Raw genomic sequence first — 17118 nt, forward strand, 5'->3', positions numbered from 1 at the left:
ACGATGGTCTTGGTCTAATTTAGGGTGGTCCGAGGTCTTATGTTATTGGACTATAGCAGTTTCTCTTAACCCCTTGCGCTGTGATTTAAGTTCGATTAAGATTATGGCGAGTGCCATAATCGATAGTAAAGTCGGTCGAGCCATTTCCAGAAGAACGCGTTACCGAGACAGAAACACTGGGGCGAGAATTAACCACGTGCCCGGCTCGTGGTGTTCACGTTGGGCCCTATCTACGAACCACGTCTCTCAGCCGTGATATTCGTGTTTAGCCCGATTTCCTCACCACTGTAGACGAAAGATTTAACACCTGTCGGAATAGCCTAAATGTTCGGCTCACTTGCCATATTGTCTCGTCGTTTAATCGTGGTTGCGAAGGGAGAGGGTCCTTGGATGAGCACGCGTTACCCTCTCGAGGGTTTGTCTTGGGGATGTTCGGCTGGGGTAAGCGGATAGCTGATCTTTTGGAACGCGATGCTTTTCGAAGAGATCGTTAATCGACTAAGAAGCTGAGGGATCGTAATTCGCGGAGATAAGGGAGGTTAAGGGGAATTGGTCGAGATAAGGATAAATAAGAGTAGATGATGAGGGGTAGAAACGAGGGTTGATAAGGTGAATAATTATTCGAGGTTTGGTAAAAAACTTGACCTATTGGAGTTTGAAATTAATATGGTAGTACGAAACTGTATTATCGAAAGTTCATTCCACAGCAATGCTAATTTCGAACACTAAAAGTGTGTGATTATTGTGATACCGCGTTGAAGAAACTTGGCACCTAGAATTTATAAATAATCGGAAAGTGAAATTAATCGTTGTCGAAATAGAAGAGGAATTTAATAATCGATATACATACGTCATTCTACCTGCGAATTGCCTTTAGTCATGGGGTATATACGTATAGTATACAACGCGCAACTCGATGAACTAAAATATTCGAAGAATATAAATTGACGATTAAATGTCGCAGTTAACGCATTAATTAATCGCTTCGATATTATTCCTGATCATCGCGGAATGTTAGCTCGTCGAAACTTTAAACTCTATTGTCGAACCCCCTGTGCTGCGGATTTCTGCGATAATTTTCGAGGTAACACCAAAGCAGGCGCGCTGGATACTCGGTTAGGTCGTTTTAAAAACGACGATAAGCGACGGTGGAGGATTTTTAGCAGCGTCCATTGGCGGTTCCGCGGCGCGAAATTTTCTTTTTCAACGGAGGGTGAATCGCCTGGCGAACGCATAACGCGTAATTACTGTCCACCGAGTGGCGGAGGCGAGCGTTTATGTGCCGGCCATGTAACGTCCAGTTATACCAGGCTCGTCGATGGTCGTCATTTACAGCGATGTCGCATTGGCCAGCAGCCGTGTGTGCACGCGTGTTGGCGCGAGGCTATTTATGAATTGACACCGCATTAGGGATATTGCTTAACAATAGCGACACTGTTAGCTCGTCGAAGGGTCGGCGTGAAAAGCTGTTATTTTGAAACGTGTTATCGTTGCAAGTAGTAATTGCGAGATTGCTGAACACCGACCAGGAACACCGTGGCACGCGTTACATATCCATTCCACGGTATTTCGAGCTTAAGCAAAAGTGTCGTGATTATAGCCAATTAAGGGCTCCTTCTACGAGCCTGGCCCGAGAAGAAAGATATTTGAAAATTTTTTTCGAACAAACCACGAGTCTTTTCGACACGAGATTCGCGGGATCTTATTTACTCATATTCTTAGAATACTCGTAATTTTTTTCGATGAAAAATATTAGAAATTACAGGAATTACGTGACGATATATATAGGCAGGTTTAAAAGATGGCTGATAAGACAGCAGCTACTCCGTTTATCAGGAATTGAAAATTCTGGTAGCATTTTGGACGAAATTATTAAATTAATTTATTTATTCGTCTATTTTTAATAAACTGTAAATTTTGGATTTAAAATTAGCTATGTTCATTGTGACTATAATATTATTACTGTTAGGTAGGGAGGTTTAGAAAAAAATGACGAAATATTGCTTTCAAATACCGATTTTCCCCTGCATTTTTAACCTTCGAGTTTGACAAATTTTCTATATATGAATAACAAAATTAAAAAATTCGTAGTTGCAACTATACGAGCACGCGTGTCGAAGATCGTAAACCGGCGTAACTTTCGATCGGGATAGTCATGAATTTCGATGGGGTCGCACCCTGTCTCGCGGCTGACTGCCACCTCGTCGCTCTTCCATTAGACTTTCATTAGAGGCTTGCACGCTCCTTTTTCGTAGGTTGAAAAATTCATCGAATCGCGTCTTATTAATTTCTTTTCCACCCCCGACCCCTCTCTCGCGGGACCTCGTGTAAGTAACTATGCGCAGAACTTGCGTTTATATTCTGTAATTAATTAACGTGGCTCACAGTCAGCCTGAAAGAAAACTTTGTATGGACATCGTTGTAATTAAATTCGTTGCTGCGTTTTCAATTAAAAATGAAAAAAAGACAGAGAGAGAGAGAGAGAGAAAGAGAGCGAGAGAGGGAGAGAGGGGGGCGGGTGGAGGTCGGGGACGAATGGGTGGGGATGGAAGAAAGAAAGAGGTGAAAATTATGAAAGAGGGTTACGTAATTTCTGACACGTTCTTTGCGGCTCCTTCCGCGAACGCGTTCCAATAGAACGCTCGAATTCGTAATTAGAAAAGTCAAACGGCAAAGCGGCCGCCACCTGGCGGAAGAAAGCGAATTTTTTTGACAACAATAAGGCGAAAGGCCGCGGTGAAATACACCGGGTACGCGTTTTTTACTCCTCGCCTCGTTACGCCGATGCCTTTTTGCACGGTTCCCTCATTACTTCTCAGCGACAAAGACACACAGGCTTAGAATTAATACTACATATTGAAACTATCGTGCGGACACTTTGCTAGGTCTCAGCGTTCCTCTTTGTCGCGTCTCTTTGCCGGCAGATTTTTAACGGCTGACCCATTGTGTCTTCAGGCCACAGATTCTTGAGCGAACTGTTACCCACTGCCATTCATTCCACGTTCTTTTAACCCTGTGCAAATAACGCGTCGTGGAAAATACGTTTGTTATTATGCTTATTATAACCGGGATAATGACAGAATGAGCAACATACGGTTTAGCTCTATCAGCCTGCCATACACAGAAACGCGTTCTTTCCTCTTTCGCGCTTCTTACAAAAGTTTCTACTCGCCCAAAGGGAACTTGGAATTAAATTTCATGACTCGATTAACGCGACTAAATTGCGAGCTCCTAAGCTCCTCTCGCGTGTAATTTAACGACTTCCCGATTATTCAATGATCAGTCTATATGTACGAACGTTGAAACACCAATTGGGACCAATTTTCCTTCACGAGAGACGTCACTGGAGAAACGCGATTTTTAAAATTTATTTCGAAAAAGACTAAATTTGTCAATTATATCCACCCCATATATATCTCTAGAACATCAATCGGTAGCAGTACGACAATTTTCAAAGTCAGGAATAAATAGAACCCACTCTTCTCGTATGACACGTGTAATTTCTAAATCGACCCGTTTACGTGTTCCACATCGTTCAAATTTTTCGAATTATTTTCCCAAGGAATCCGAAGTCGAATCTCGAAGGACCCGAAACACGTTCACCCGGCACGCGGGATCTTGACGCGTAAATACAACATCCCGTCCTAGAAACGAAAGCAGGCCGAACAAGGGAAAACGGGGGTGGCGCGATTTAAAAATGAGCAACGAGAGGCTTTGTTTGTCAGGGCGATTCTCAAAGGCGGCAAAGCGGACGCGGGCTGCAAGGTGCGCGTGCGCGCGCGCGCGTGAAGTGCATAAACTTCCTGTGACGCGGGCGGCCGAAGGCACAAAACCGCGTGCAAGTTGCGGACGGCGAATGCGCGCGATATAAAACGCCTTTGTCTTGCAAAAACCCGCAGACGTATATCATGCGAGGCCAGGCCACCAGCGGGCATTGTTTCACTCTCGCATAATTACCGCGAGTCACGTTTTAAAGTTGAATTTCACCTAAATAAAGCTTAATGTTATTATCGCGGCGAACGGCGAGCCGCTGCCGCCATTATGAGCTGGTTACAGTCTCAAACGTCATTGTGCCGGGCGCGGTGATCGTTTTCACGATATTAAGGCGAAACGACGTTTTTCCACTGTTTTTAACCACGGCAACCCGTCGCGATCGACGTTAATTAGATGCATGCCCGCGAGCGTTACCGGTGCTGCTGGATATACTCTTGAATGCCTGCTAACTTGGTAACACCGACTCTGCCTGCTTTCTTTGTGTGTCTTTTTTTATTTTATAAAGGATCCCGTTCGTTTACCCGCGGCTGGCAATGTTGATTTTGCCGTGGGATTTAATAAAGGGAAAAAAGGAGACGTTTACGAGCCACTAACTTTTTGATCTTCGAGGCATTGTGCCGTGTTTGCGTGTATTTGTCGGTATATCGATGAACTCGGTCGTTATACGCGTTTCTAACCGGGGAATTTTATTTCTGTAATTGTCTTTCGAATTCTTGAGCTGGTACTCGCGAGGGAAGTTAGCCGAATGGGCAACTTGTAACGATTTGAGTGGTACTGTGTATTTAACCCTTTGCGCTCGACGATTTTTTGGCTAAAGAGAGGCACGAGTTGAAAAATTTTCTTCCATAAGGCTGATGATATTTTTTCAGCAGTAAATAAGAAATCGTAGAATTATTCAATTTCGATACCTCGCGCACGGTTACGTTATTTTAAATTTGATGTATTAATGTCGAGCTTCGAAATTTGATCGAATGGTGACCTAGAGGCACCTCCCGACTGCAAAGGGTTAATATTAAATACGATATTAGACGTGGCGCGTGTATAAAATATTTTTCATATCGTTCGATTCGCGATGTAATATTTAAGGGATGAAGTAGCGTACTTTGTAGTCGTTCCTTTCTCAACCCCTTGCGCTGCAGCGGCGAGTCTAGTTCGTTGCGAGTATCTAAAAACGAGATAGATATTTGGACGATCTGTCTACGGATTAATTAAAGTTAAACGCTCTTTCGTGGCACAACTTCGCATAATTAAATCGCAGCGCAAGGGGTTAAAAATAGCTGCCCATCCTGGTAACTACCCCCGTACGAGATTGATACTATCGCGCAATAATTCATCGGCTCGACGTTCCGAAGCACGTTACGCTAGTAAATTGCGGAAAACCGAGCCACGAAGAATCTTCGTATACGGGGACAGAGCTAGAAAGGCAGTGGCGAAAGCCAAGGGTGGTGGTTACCCTTAAATTTAGCAGCGACGTGGCCCCGGAACGCTGCGCGTCGTCATTGACGTCAATGCTAAATCGAGAAATTAATTACTAAAATTGCAAGAAAAACCGGAGCGGGTCGATAACTGATACAACTTCATTAAATTTGCCGATCGATGAGGAGTGGTGAACGCGGCGGCGCGGGCAAAAAATCAGGCTATTATCCCGCCGAAAACGGCGGTATTGATAAAACCCGCGTCGCGATCACGGCCGACCGGACAAACACAATGATAGCGAACGAACGAAATTTTTTTTCTCCCCTGCCAAACCCCCTCCGCCCGTCTGCCCCCTATTCCCGACCGAACCCCCGCCCCTGTGCCACCCCTTTCGTGCGTCGTTGCTGCAAAACTCCGTCCGTGGGTATAAAAGTCGGCGTAATAAGCGGCGAGCGTCCGAAAGGGGTCGAAAGGGGTGGATTAACCGACGGCGGCCGTTGATGGAACAACGTAATGCATACGTGATGTTTAATTAATCAATTAATAACCGTATTATTGTTTTGTTTAATTAAAAATAATGAATCTCTCTCTGTCTGTAGCGTTGGTGGGCGGATTTACAAGCACAACCGGCGTCGGCATCATCCACCGTACGTATCAATCGCATTTGAAAGCTGACGCAGGCTACGGATGAGCCTCCGTTATGTATCTGTGCTTTTGTCGATATACGACAGGTTTTGTTTCATATTTTTCTTTGTTCATATTGCCCTCACATCGCTTTCTCCTTGTCGCCGAGTCGATCATGAGTAATTTCATCATCAGCGTTTTTCTTTTTCTTTTATGCACGAGCGAATTAGTGGATTTTAGTGGACCTTAGCCGCGGGATTGTGGGGGTGGGAGTTCACTTTGCCGGGGGTGCTGGGAACGGACATGTAGATGTAGAGCTTTCTCACTGCAAGGGGTTGCAATGGAAACGATGGTAGAATGGTAGATTTAAGAATAAATCTGTGTTTACTGATCACGGAGCGAACGTACTTTATTATTCGTTCGTCAAGTGTCACGAATTTCAACGTTTTCGGAGTTCGCGAGTCTTTATTCCGGGAATTCGACGATTCGACATTTCGCCTGTTTTATAATGAATTTAAAACCTTCGAGAATGATTAAAATATCTGGAAGTTTTGAAATTCGTGTACGGATACGATCCGGGTCAAAATGATAGCACCCAAATTACCCACGATTTAATTTCTTTCCTATAATAACCGCGTTAGAAGATTATCGATTTTTATTATATTTCCGAAAATATTCCAAGTATAATAATTTTTTCCAATACCTTTATCGACTGCGTCTAACAATACTAGACTTCTGTTAATTCATAATCGCGTAAGACTTATTTTTCATCGAAGAAGTCCAAAGAATGGTAGCCACGCGATATTCTTTCCTCCGGGATGTAGCGTTTGGAAATTTCCCTAGAAAGAACGAAGAATTACGCGGTGTGCTATCATTTCGTCCAGGGGCGTATGTCGATCGAATTCGGAGACGCCCCGATAAGGACACGAGCGGGCGGCTTTACGCCGAAAGCCAACGCGTGCACGTTCCGGTTGACGGTTTATATTTCGCTAGCAGTCGATTTTAATAAACTCGATGTAAACGGTTGGCCCCTACCCTTTGTGGAGAAAGTTTCCGGGAGAGCGCGCCGATTTTTAAATATAGTGTGCCCGGTAGGTTTGGGCAGCAACGTGAGCCGGGTCGGGTGGGAACCGTGGCACCGTCAAAGCTTTTCGCAAGCGTTCTCCGCTTGCCTCGTTGATCCACGAAAAAGGCTCGCCATCCGTGGAATCTTTTGTTTATAATTTTTTTGATCATTACCCAACAGGCTACTAATTCCGCCGGCGGGTGCATTCAAAATTTATTGGCGGCGCGACAAAACGCACCCTCCAATCTTTTTTATCTCCCTCTCTGCCCTCCGTCTCTGTTCGTCAACCGGCCAAACGCCATCGTTCTTCCCTTTTTCGCTCTCCTCATCCCTATCCCCGTCGTTCCGTGTTTCTCTTCCACTCCTGTCTCTCTGTCTGTCGCGGTCCCTCTAGCTGTCCGGTCGCTTTCAAGCGTCCCACTCCCTATTGGACAACGTTCAAAGGGTATTCAGAGTCGAAGGTCCGGAAATGGTTCGGCGAAAAAAACAGGTAGACAGAGTTAGGCACTTGTTTGTCCAGCGGATCTATCCGGGCGTTGTGATTTCCCAAAAAATTCAAATCCGATCCTGCAGTGTCCTGTATTCGTTCCTTTATCTTCCACTGATTACATGCCTGGCCATTATTGTCTTTATTCCCGTATAAATACCATTTAATACCTCCACTTCGACGTTCGGCGAATTTTTTAATCGTCGGATCCGCAAGAACCTCCACCCTTCGTGATTTCGTATTCGATGTACAGGATTGTCCACGTATCTCGTACACAAATTTACTGGGATTGATAGAAATGGTAAAATCTTTGGAAAGAATCGCTTTTACCTATATATTTCTCTTTAGCTATTATTTCTATATATAGGTATAGAAATAAGTGCATGAATCGTGTAATATGAGCCTCCCTCAACTATGCAACTCGTATATGAATCATTCTTCCTACGTCGTATACTTTGGAACGGTGTTTCTCACTCGACCTGGCACAAAAATTGCAATAAAATTTGAGAACAATTATCTTTCTACGAATTATGAAACACAATGAACCAAAGGACCTAACTAAAAATTCTGTAGTACTTCGCTACCCCAGGAAGCTTGAGAAACACCGCTGTAAAGATTGCACAGTTGTGTACAAGTCGCGACGAATCACCCTGTAGCATTCTCCCTTATTGCAACCCTGTTTCCTTTAACCCTTCGCACTCGGTCGTCCGGGGTATTCGAAACGCGGCCGCGTAGCCGCGTTTTAATTTCCAAACCGATAGAGGCCGCGCATAAATCACGCGCGTGGAACAGAAACGCTGGAGAAGTGGCCTTGTGTCGGTGTACAGTCGGATAAAGGTGCGTATTTTTTTTTTTTATTTCACCGAGTTAATTGAGATTGCTCGAAACGCAAAAAACGCATCCGATCGCGAGGCGCGGCCGCTTCCCTCTTTGATCCTGCAGTGCCGGCGTTTTTCCGGCCGCGTCGTCCGCGTAATTATCAACATTTAAACCGGCGTTCCCATAATCAAAAATGCGTGTCCCGATGCCGCTGTTGTCGCTTTTTGTTCTCCTCGAAAGCGGCCGCAGCTCGCGTTTTCGAGAGGTAATCAACATCGTCAAAGAAAGCGACAAGCGCAAGCACCCGTTAATGAGACGCGTTTACGCGTTCCGCGATACCCGCGAGCCGTGTATGCGGCATATTCGGAACGGAACGAGGGTTGGTAGCGAATCAGAATGAAAGAGGGAGGAGGAAAGAGAGAGCGAGTGAGTGAAAGGAAGGAAAAAACGGAAAAAAGTGGTAGAAGGAAAATAAAAAGAGGGCGGACAAGTGGTCTCGAGGTGGTGGGAAAAGGGTAACAGTCTGCATTCAGGGATCGCGGTATCTGGAAAGGGGTTTGGAGGCGACGCAGGGGTGGAGTAGCAAAAGCGGGGCCACGGTAGAAATAATGTGTTTAGGCGCAGGCATTTTTATCGCGCTACACCCCCGCTCCCGACTACCCCGTTCACCCCTTCAGCCCGAAGCTTTTGTTGTTTCCAATGCTTTATGTGAATTGCACTGTAAAATCTCATTATATTCGTGTGCAATGCGTCCATTATATCCTGTGCCAGAAACATTTTTCCCCACCCGATTTTTCGCCCGCACCCCCTGCCCCGTGCTCCTTTATTTTTGTTTCCTCTTTCTTCCTCTTTTTTCTCCCCCGATCTCTCCCTTTTTTTTTTTATTCGCTTTCCATTTTCTCCCTTTTTCACCTTTTTTCGGTCGCCTCGCTTTCGTTCCCTCCTCCTTTTCCCGTTCGCTCTCCCGATCCGCGTTCTCCCGACGCGTTCGTCTCTGTTCGTTGTTCGGGGCAGAAACATTCCCTAAATTTATTCGCTCGTGCGACGCGCCACGGTCTAATTTGTTTCGCCGGAGAACAACGCGCCCGATGCGAAACAACGATGGACGCTAATTACCCCGCCGCTCCGACCGATCGCTGTTCGATTTCGTCTCTCGGATCCTGTGTCGCGCGCGCCCTAGCCCGCCACCCTTTCTCCCTTCGTTCGATCTTTTGTTATGCCAGCTTTTCGTGATTTAGAGAATCGGTTGTTTGGCCGCTTGTTCCGAGCTTTCTGCGAACGGACGGCACCCGATTGCGAACCTTTTCGAACGTAATCAAAATGCATGGACCACGGACACTGGACACGACGAAAAAGCCCCGGAAAAATCTAAGGGAACTTGATTATCCGGATTTCACTGTAACCGGTGAAGCTTCGTGCGTAGAAATGCCTCGAGATAAATATCTTTGGAAACTTACGATACTCGAGGGACGGTAAAATTTCGACGCACCGATGAATTTGCCAGAAATATCGGTTCATTTTGGACGGAGACGAGATTCGAGGAGTGTTCCAAGGATTATTTGGACCTCCTGCAGGATCGAGAAGTTATCATGCCGCGGAGCCAATTAGGCAAGTCGACACAATGCGTCATCGAGTCGTTATTAAGCAGAAAGAAAGTGAGTTGGAATAAAAGTACGGGACAAACCGTTAAGCTCAGGCTGGCAAAGCGACTGGGAGGTTAATGGCGCGTCGTTGCGTATTCCAACGGTGTTTGTTTCCTCGCAGTTGGCAATAAACTAAGATAAATGAATGTCCGTAGGCTAGGCCACTATTATTCCTTCGCTCGCTGCTTACATTAAGTTGCCCCGCATTAACGGCGATGCGGAATGTATCGCGCCCATTACAAGCTCGAATTCCCGATCGAACGCTCGTCTCTCGGCGCTACGGAACACCGAGAAGCAGCGCCGGCTTTCTTCAGGAGCTCGAAATTTAGGATCCCGGTTCAGAACGTTACGTGCTTTCGGAGAAGGAGAAGAAACGGATAGATGGAAGCAGTTACCTATTATTCCCGCTACTTTCCACCAAACGCCGCCATTCCAGTCGTTCATTCACCGCGAAACACTGCTCGAACCTGCTTCGATATTTCGCGGATCTTCTAACTCCGAGATCTTAAAGATACGAAGAATGCAAATGAGAATGCGACGAGTTATATGAGTACTCACACTGGTACTTTATGGCAGCGTGAATTTGCATCGGAATATTTTATATATGCCACGATACTCACTGTCAGGAATCGGGAAAAATCATGGGAGAAATTAAGACTCGAAGGATACGAGTTGGAAGTGTCTCGTTTTCCCATTTATACGCGAAGATTTTACTATGGCATAGTGTTCGCTCTATTACTATAGAAGAGGAGACGAAAGAATTAATAAATAAAATTCCTCGTACCTACTGCAAAATTTTTAATCGTGCAAACTCATTTATTTCTGCAATGGAGGATTCAGATTAGGTGTTCATTCGTCGAAGAAGTTACGACAATATTTCTTTGACCGTTTGCACCTGAGGATTTTACTGTGGCATAATTTTCACTGGAGGGCGTTAGAAAAGGCATGAAAGCTGTTAATTATTATTCTCACTACTTTCTCCAAATCTTCTACATCGACAAACAAATATCTGAAAAATACGAATAGGAAATTGACAATTTTTAAACTCGTTCTCATCATAATCTTCGATTTGAAGACTTTTCCACCTTATCCATGAAACTAAAATTAAAGAAGATGGAAATGGAGTGTAAAGTTAATCGAGTTAATCGTCGAAACTGTATAAAAATTTGTTGAAGAATACTCGAACAAAGCTACGAATACCACGGATAAGATAACATTTTCTTCAGTGTCGTGCGAATTCCCAAGCACACCGCCATCAACTCGTCATCAACATACCAGCGGAAGCGACGATCGTGGGTGAAAATAATAAGCACATTGTGCGAGCTTGGGTGGAAATAACCGGGATCGTTAAATGACGATGGCCCGGTGCGTTTGGATAACCGCGCGAAACGCTTACGATTCGTTCGCAGAGTCGCAAAACTCGAGAAGCCGCGAATCCACCCCGTGAGGTAAGGTGGAGTGAGCTGCTCGGGGGCATACGGCGTCGGCAGGCAACCGTCGGCAGTAACGTCGTCGCAAAATCCACTGTGAGTACGCCTCAAATTCCGGCAGAGGAGGCTCAGCTCGTAAAGCACAGGAAGATGCATGCCGGGATATTAAGGCCATTATCGCCGTTGCATATTCATGCCGTATTATAATGAAAATACAGTTTATTACCGAAGATTAACAGCTTCTTACGACGACGTGCGCTCGCTGCCGAGCTGGCGACTACGCTCCGCGTCGTTTCACCGACCCTCGTCGCCTCCAGGAGCATTCGATGAAGACGGAAACGCGTTCGATATAACAACCTTGCCACACTGTGTGTCGACAGACACCCGAAGGCCAAGTAGATAACACCTGTCCTACGTGTATTCTTCGTCTTCTTTCGATACGTGAGGCGCAGATCGGATAAAGTAGATCAGAGACTGTGTCGGGAAGCTCGAATCCCCAGCGTGAACGAGGCACTCGCGTATGCTCCCGTTTATCCACCGTACATAAGTAATTAATTCTATGACTTGCTTGCCGAGTGACGCGAACAGCTTCTGCCACGGCTGTCGCGTGCTTGCCGAAGAGTAAATAAGCTGGAGGGGGAGACAGATTGAGGAATAATTCAGTCTTTGTAGATCTTTTATCGCGGTGCGATGATGGTGTGGCTTTCTTCGCGAGTGGAATTTTCATTGCCTGGTCTGCAACTCGCTTCCGCCTTTATTACACGACTGTGCGAGCTGACGTGTATCTATTTAATATTCGCTGGCGTTGAAACGGTAATGAGGTGTGTGAAGAATTAAGCTTGTTAATCAGTGCATAATAGCCTGCGAGTATTTCTCCTGGCGCGAACATCGGTGGAAACGTCCTGGAAAAGAATTGGTTCGTTTAAATTAAGGGATCACGGGAATAATCCGACGACGAAACTTGGGAAGAAAGTTGTAAGCGAGTGCCGATATCCCCCCGGTGCGAGATATCATTATTCAGTGGCAAATAATTAAACAGAAATTAAATTGTCCAAGTGAGACGAGACCTCATCGGCAAATTGTCTGGCTCGTCGCGACGATCGGGGCTCTCGCTTGAAAACCAACGATGTCCGGCGGTTGTCACCCCCTTGAGCCAATTTCCCGAGCCGTGGGCCAGCCTCGCCGTCTTAATTCCTGCTCCGCTATAGACGCGGAACGAGGCACTACAGAGTTTCCGTTTACGTACCGTAAATAAGTAAATAATTCATTCTCTGACTCGCTTGGCAAGTGGCACGAGGAGCGAGCGTGTCCTGGAGGATGACGGTGGAAGAGGAGAGTGGGCGAGGGCTTCACGTAGGGGTTGGAGAAAGGGAGAAAGACTAGCAGCAGGAGGTACGTCGCGAAGACGACGACGAAGACGACGAAGACGACGACGGGGTGGCAGAGGTGGCCCGGGAGGGGGTGAAATCTGCATAATATCGGTAATGCTCAAAATGCGAGTCGCGTAGCTACCTGCCTTGCTTACCCCGCGCGCCGCTCCACAGTCGCGTCAACTAAAACTTAATTATAATTAATTAATGCGACTGCTAACTGTGGCGGCCGGACAAGTATTGACCCGACACGCCACGCTCGACCGTTTCTGATTCTCTTCCCATGCGCGACACCCTCTCGATCTTCCGTGTTCCTTCGCCTGTCCCGCGAACCCGGCTGTTCGGTGTCATCAAGGCCGCTGACACGGCAGATTTCGCGTCTTAATTCCGCGTTTCGACCATCTCTGCCTTCTCGTCATCCTCACCACCTCGCCTTCTCCCTCTCCGTCACAACCGCCTCTCTATCCATCCATCTCGCTCTCCGCTCGACCGTCACACCCCCAGCCAGGGGGAGAGAAGGCTGGTGCAAGAACTGGGACATAACATTTCCGTGGCGGAGGCGGTACTAAGTCTATGGCTCCGTACAGTACGTAATTAGAAACCTTTGTGCAAAATGAATACTGTTAATTAACGTACCTAAAAAGACATTATACCAGCGGGCTGGTAAACTAAATATGGCCTCCGGCGAGCGTATTACACCGTTCACGGTGTAAATAAGCGATTTGCCGTCGCCCACGCCGACTATATATGCTTTCTTGCTACCGTTAAGTCATAATGAATTGTATTCGCGGCCCGCGAGAAGAGTTCCCTCTCCGCTTCGTCCAAGGCATTGGATTTCGTCTCAGGCGGCTCCTCTCGCCACGGGATTTCGCCTCGAATGGCACTAATGCGAGAAAAATTAACTACGGACACTGGTCCGGATCGATTCTTGGTCGGAGGCCTCGTATATTCGAGGATGGAAATTGGATCATTCGTGCGTGGATTTTTAACGGTTAATTTTTGAAATTGCCACGAATTCGGATTCGAATCCGGCCGCAATGGGGAAGATAATATTGGGAGATGGACGCGAATGTTGGATATTAATTGCTTCTTAATTTATTAATTCATTCGCATTATCTCAGCTCCGCGAGCAAGAGATCGTCCGAGATCGTGGCTCGCTGCTCGCTTTTACCAGGCCCGACTGGAGTTCGGCCGGCAATTACAATATGAAAGGCACATAAATCAGCGGGTTTAATTAACGCGTTGTTATTATGATTATGACACCGCCGCGGGATTATAATATCCCGAAATGTTCCTCGAGAGCGGGAATACCCGCTGCGAGGGATTTTTTAGCGGCTCGCCGAGGCGGAAGCTCCCCTTGACACGCCGCGGAATCTTTTTCGAAAATCCCGCCAACCCCGTTTTGCGAAACTACTCGTCGTCGTTCGCCGAATTTTTCCACGAAGATAAATATTATGCCGCGGAGTCCATACGCGATGGAAATGAAATCACCGCGGATGGACGAAATTACGGGGAAAACTCGCTGGAGACCAAGCAGCGAATAGGTGTCGTCGTGACTGCCGTCACAGAGTCAGAGTTATTCCCGGAAGCTTTCATCCGGCCGAAAAGCTCGGCGAAACCAGGCACGCAAGTGGCGCGTTTAAAGGGAGAAACGGAGAGGCGGTGGAAAGGAAGGGAGATCCTCGACGGTTCGGAAAGGGGTGATGAGCGATAGAAAGAAAACGAAGAAACGTTCAAACAGAGAGACCAAGAACCCTTGGTCGTAACGGAAGAGAGCCCGGGAACAGGGACTCCGGTTACGGGAACAGGGACTCCGGTTCTCCCTGTCCTCGTTCCCTTGGCTGCGAAACAGTCTGTGAAAGCACGATTTCTCTATTACCGTCAGTTAATAGGGTTTTTAAAAGTCAAGTGCACCTCGCATCCCCGAGCCATGACGAGGGTGTGGGACAGAGGAGCGGAGCCGGGACGACGGCGCGCGCGTAGGTGGAGGCAGAAGGTAGCGAAACGGAGGATGGGAATCGGCGGAAGGTTGGTAGGATGAGACCGGATTCAAAGGTCGCCAATATAAGCCCGGCAGGTGCTCACTGTTGGGACGTTTGCAAGAGTTTTCCCGCTAGGACGTGTGCCGTAGTTTCAGAAAACATCGCTCACTCGATACTCATAATCAAGTAATCACAGATGATGCGGGAACATCGAGTGGTACGTTTCAGCTATCAGCTATTAACCCTCGTCGATACACGCGGGGAGTAAGAGAGACAGATGAGGGATGGAGGCGCCTTTTAGTCAGAGGTTCTCAGCCTGCGCGATACACGGGGTTGTTCCGTGTCGCAACGGAAAACAACGAGAGTCGAGCTAATGGGTGGCGACGGTGTATCTCGCGAGAGACGCCAGAGCTGGAGGGACGAAAAAGAGAATCAATCTACGGGGGCCACGTACGACGCGAACGGAAAGCGACTGAGCGACCCTGCGATATTTTTTAATTAATCGAATTATTGAACTGTATCGCAATTGAATTGAATTAAGTGTCGGTGCTGTGCCGCGGAACCTGGAAGCGCGCAATTTTCTGTCATTATTGCAACGTCCTCCACCCCCCCGCGGCCCCCTCTGCAGTCTGCTCTCTATCGTCGTCCCTCCGTCTCGATCGCATCTTCTCTACCCCATTTTACTCCTCGTTCACTCCGCTGTTCCGGCCTTCTTCGTCCTGCTTTCCGCGCACCCTTATATACCTTTTCGTCGCCCGTGCCGTCGCGACCCTTGGACCCCCGCCCCGCCCCCTCCTCTTCCGCCCCTTCGCGTTCCATCCGCACCCTCGTCGACACACGCGCTCACGCATCAACCAATACGGCCGCGTGACGCGCGTTTATATCGTGGCTGCACCACGTGGCCCTCACTAATTACCTATCCAGCTGTACCGCACGAGTAAACGACGGGAAGGGTTGCCTCGGCGCGGGCGGCAAGGATTTTTTTTAGGCCCGGGGGAAATATTGATAAAGTAAACGTAGCTGTCTCGGGACGCGAGATAATTAAAAAAAAAAAACAAAAAAAACAAAAAAAAATAGAATAAAGGAAAGAAAAAAACAAGATTAAGAGGGAAATAAAGAGAGCGCGTGTCGAAAATGAAGTCGAGTGGGTGCTATTTAAGGGTAGCTTTCTCTGAAGAATTACTTTGCACGGGGTGTAGTTAAATTGGGTTTCGAATTTCGGTCGTACGATCGAGATTTCTTTCTTTCTTTTTGGATCAACGAATTTATCTACGTATAGGGAAAGGTGATCACTAGGGTCTTCTGACTCTTAACGCAGGATAGCTGAACTACAATGCAGAGTCGTCCAAATATCGAGTGAGTGCCATATAGGGGTAGCTTTCTCTGAAAAATTACTTTGCACGAGGTGTAGTTAAATTGGGTTTCGAATTTCGGTCGTACGATCGAGATTTCCTTCTTTCTTTTTGGATCAACGAATTTGTCTACATATACGTAAGGGTGATCACTAGGGTGTATACGTTTCTTCTAACTCTTAACGTAGGATAGTTGAACTGCAACGCAGGCTCGTCCAAATGTCGAATGAGTGCCATATAGGGATAGCTTTCTCTGAAAAATTACTTTGCACGAGGTGTAGTTAAATTGGGTTTCGAATTTCGGTCGTACGATCGAGATTTCCTTCTTTCTTTTTGGATCAACGAATTTGTCTACATATACGTAAGGGTGATCACTAGGGTGTATACGTTTCTTCTAACTCTTAACGTAGGATAGTTGAACTGCAACGCAGGCTCGTCCAAATGTCGAATGAGTGCCATATAGGGATAGCTTTCTCTGAAAAATTACTTTGCACGAGGTGTAGTTAAATTGGGTTTCGAATTTCGGTCGTACGATCGAGATTTCCTTCTTTCTTTTTGGATCAACGAATTTGTCTACATATACGTAAGGGTGATCACTAGGGTGTATACGTTTCTTCTAACTCTTAACGTAGGATAGTTGAACTGCAACGCAGGCTCGTCCAAATGTCGAGTGAGTGCCATATAGGGATAGCTTTCTCTGAAAAATTACTTTGCACGAGGTGTAGTTAAATTGGGTTTCGAATTTCGGTCGTACGATCGAGATTTCCTTCTTTCTTTTTGGATCAACGAATTTGTCTACATATACGTAAGGGTGATCACTAGGGTGTATACGTTTCTTCTAACTCTTAACGTAGGATAGTTGAACTGCAACGCAGGCTCGTCCAAATGTCGAGTGAGTGCCATATAGGGATAGCTTTCTCTGAAAAATTACTTTGCACGAGGTGTAGTTAAATTGGGTTTCGAATTTCGGTCGTACGATCGAGATTTCCTTCTTTCTCTTTGGGTCAACGAATTTATCTACATATACGTAAGGGTGATCACTAGATTGTATACGTTTCTTCTAACTCTTAACGCAGGATAGTTGAACTACAACGCGGGCTCGTCGAAATAAAGTAGCTTTCTCTGAAAAATTACTTTGCACGAGGTGTAGTTAAA

The 17118-nt window shown here is 46.5% G+C and overlaps 1 protein-coding gene across 1 annotated transcript in view; it reads left to right on the forward strand.

The window, feature by feature from the left end:
• pdm3 (POU-domain protein pdm3) overlaps window positions 1–17118 on the forward strand; it is a 212192-nt gene that overhangs the window by 155374 nt on the left and 39700 nt on the right. The window contains 1 exon segment of the mRNA XM_017897496.1: window positions 5790–5837. Coding sequence (XP_017752985.1) covers window positions 5790–5837 — 48 coding nt within the window.

The sequence above is a fragment of the Eufriesea mexicana genome, unplaced genomic scaffold (genome assembly GCF_001483705.2).
Source record: "Eufriesea mexicana isolate 0111107269 unplaced genomic scaffold, ASM148370v2 scaffold507, whole genome shotgun sequence".
In the NCBI taxonomy this organism is placed as follows: Eukaryota; Metazoa; Arthropoda; class Insecta; order Hymenoptera; family Apidae; genus Eufriesea; species Eufriesea mexicana.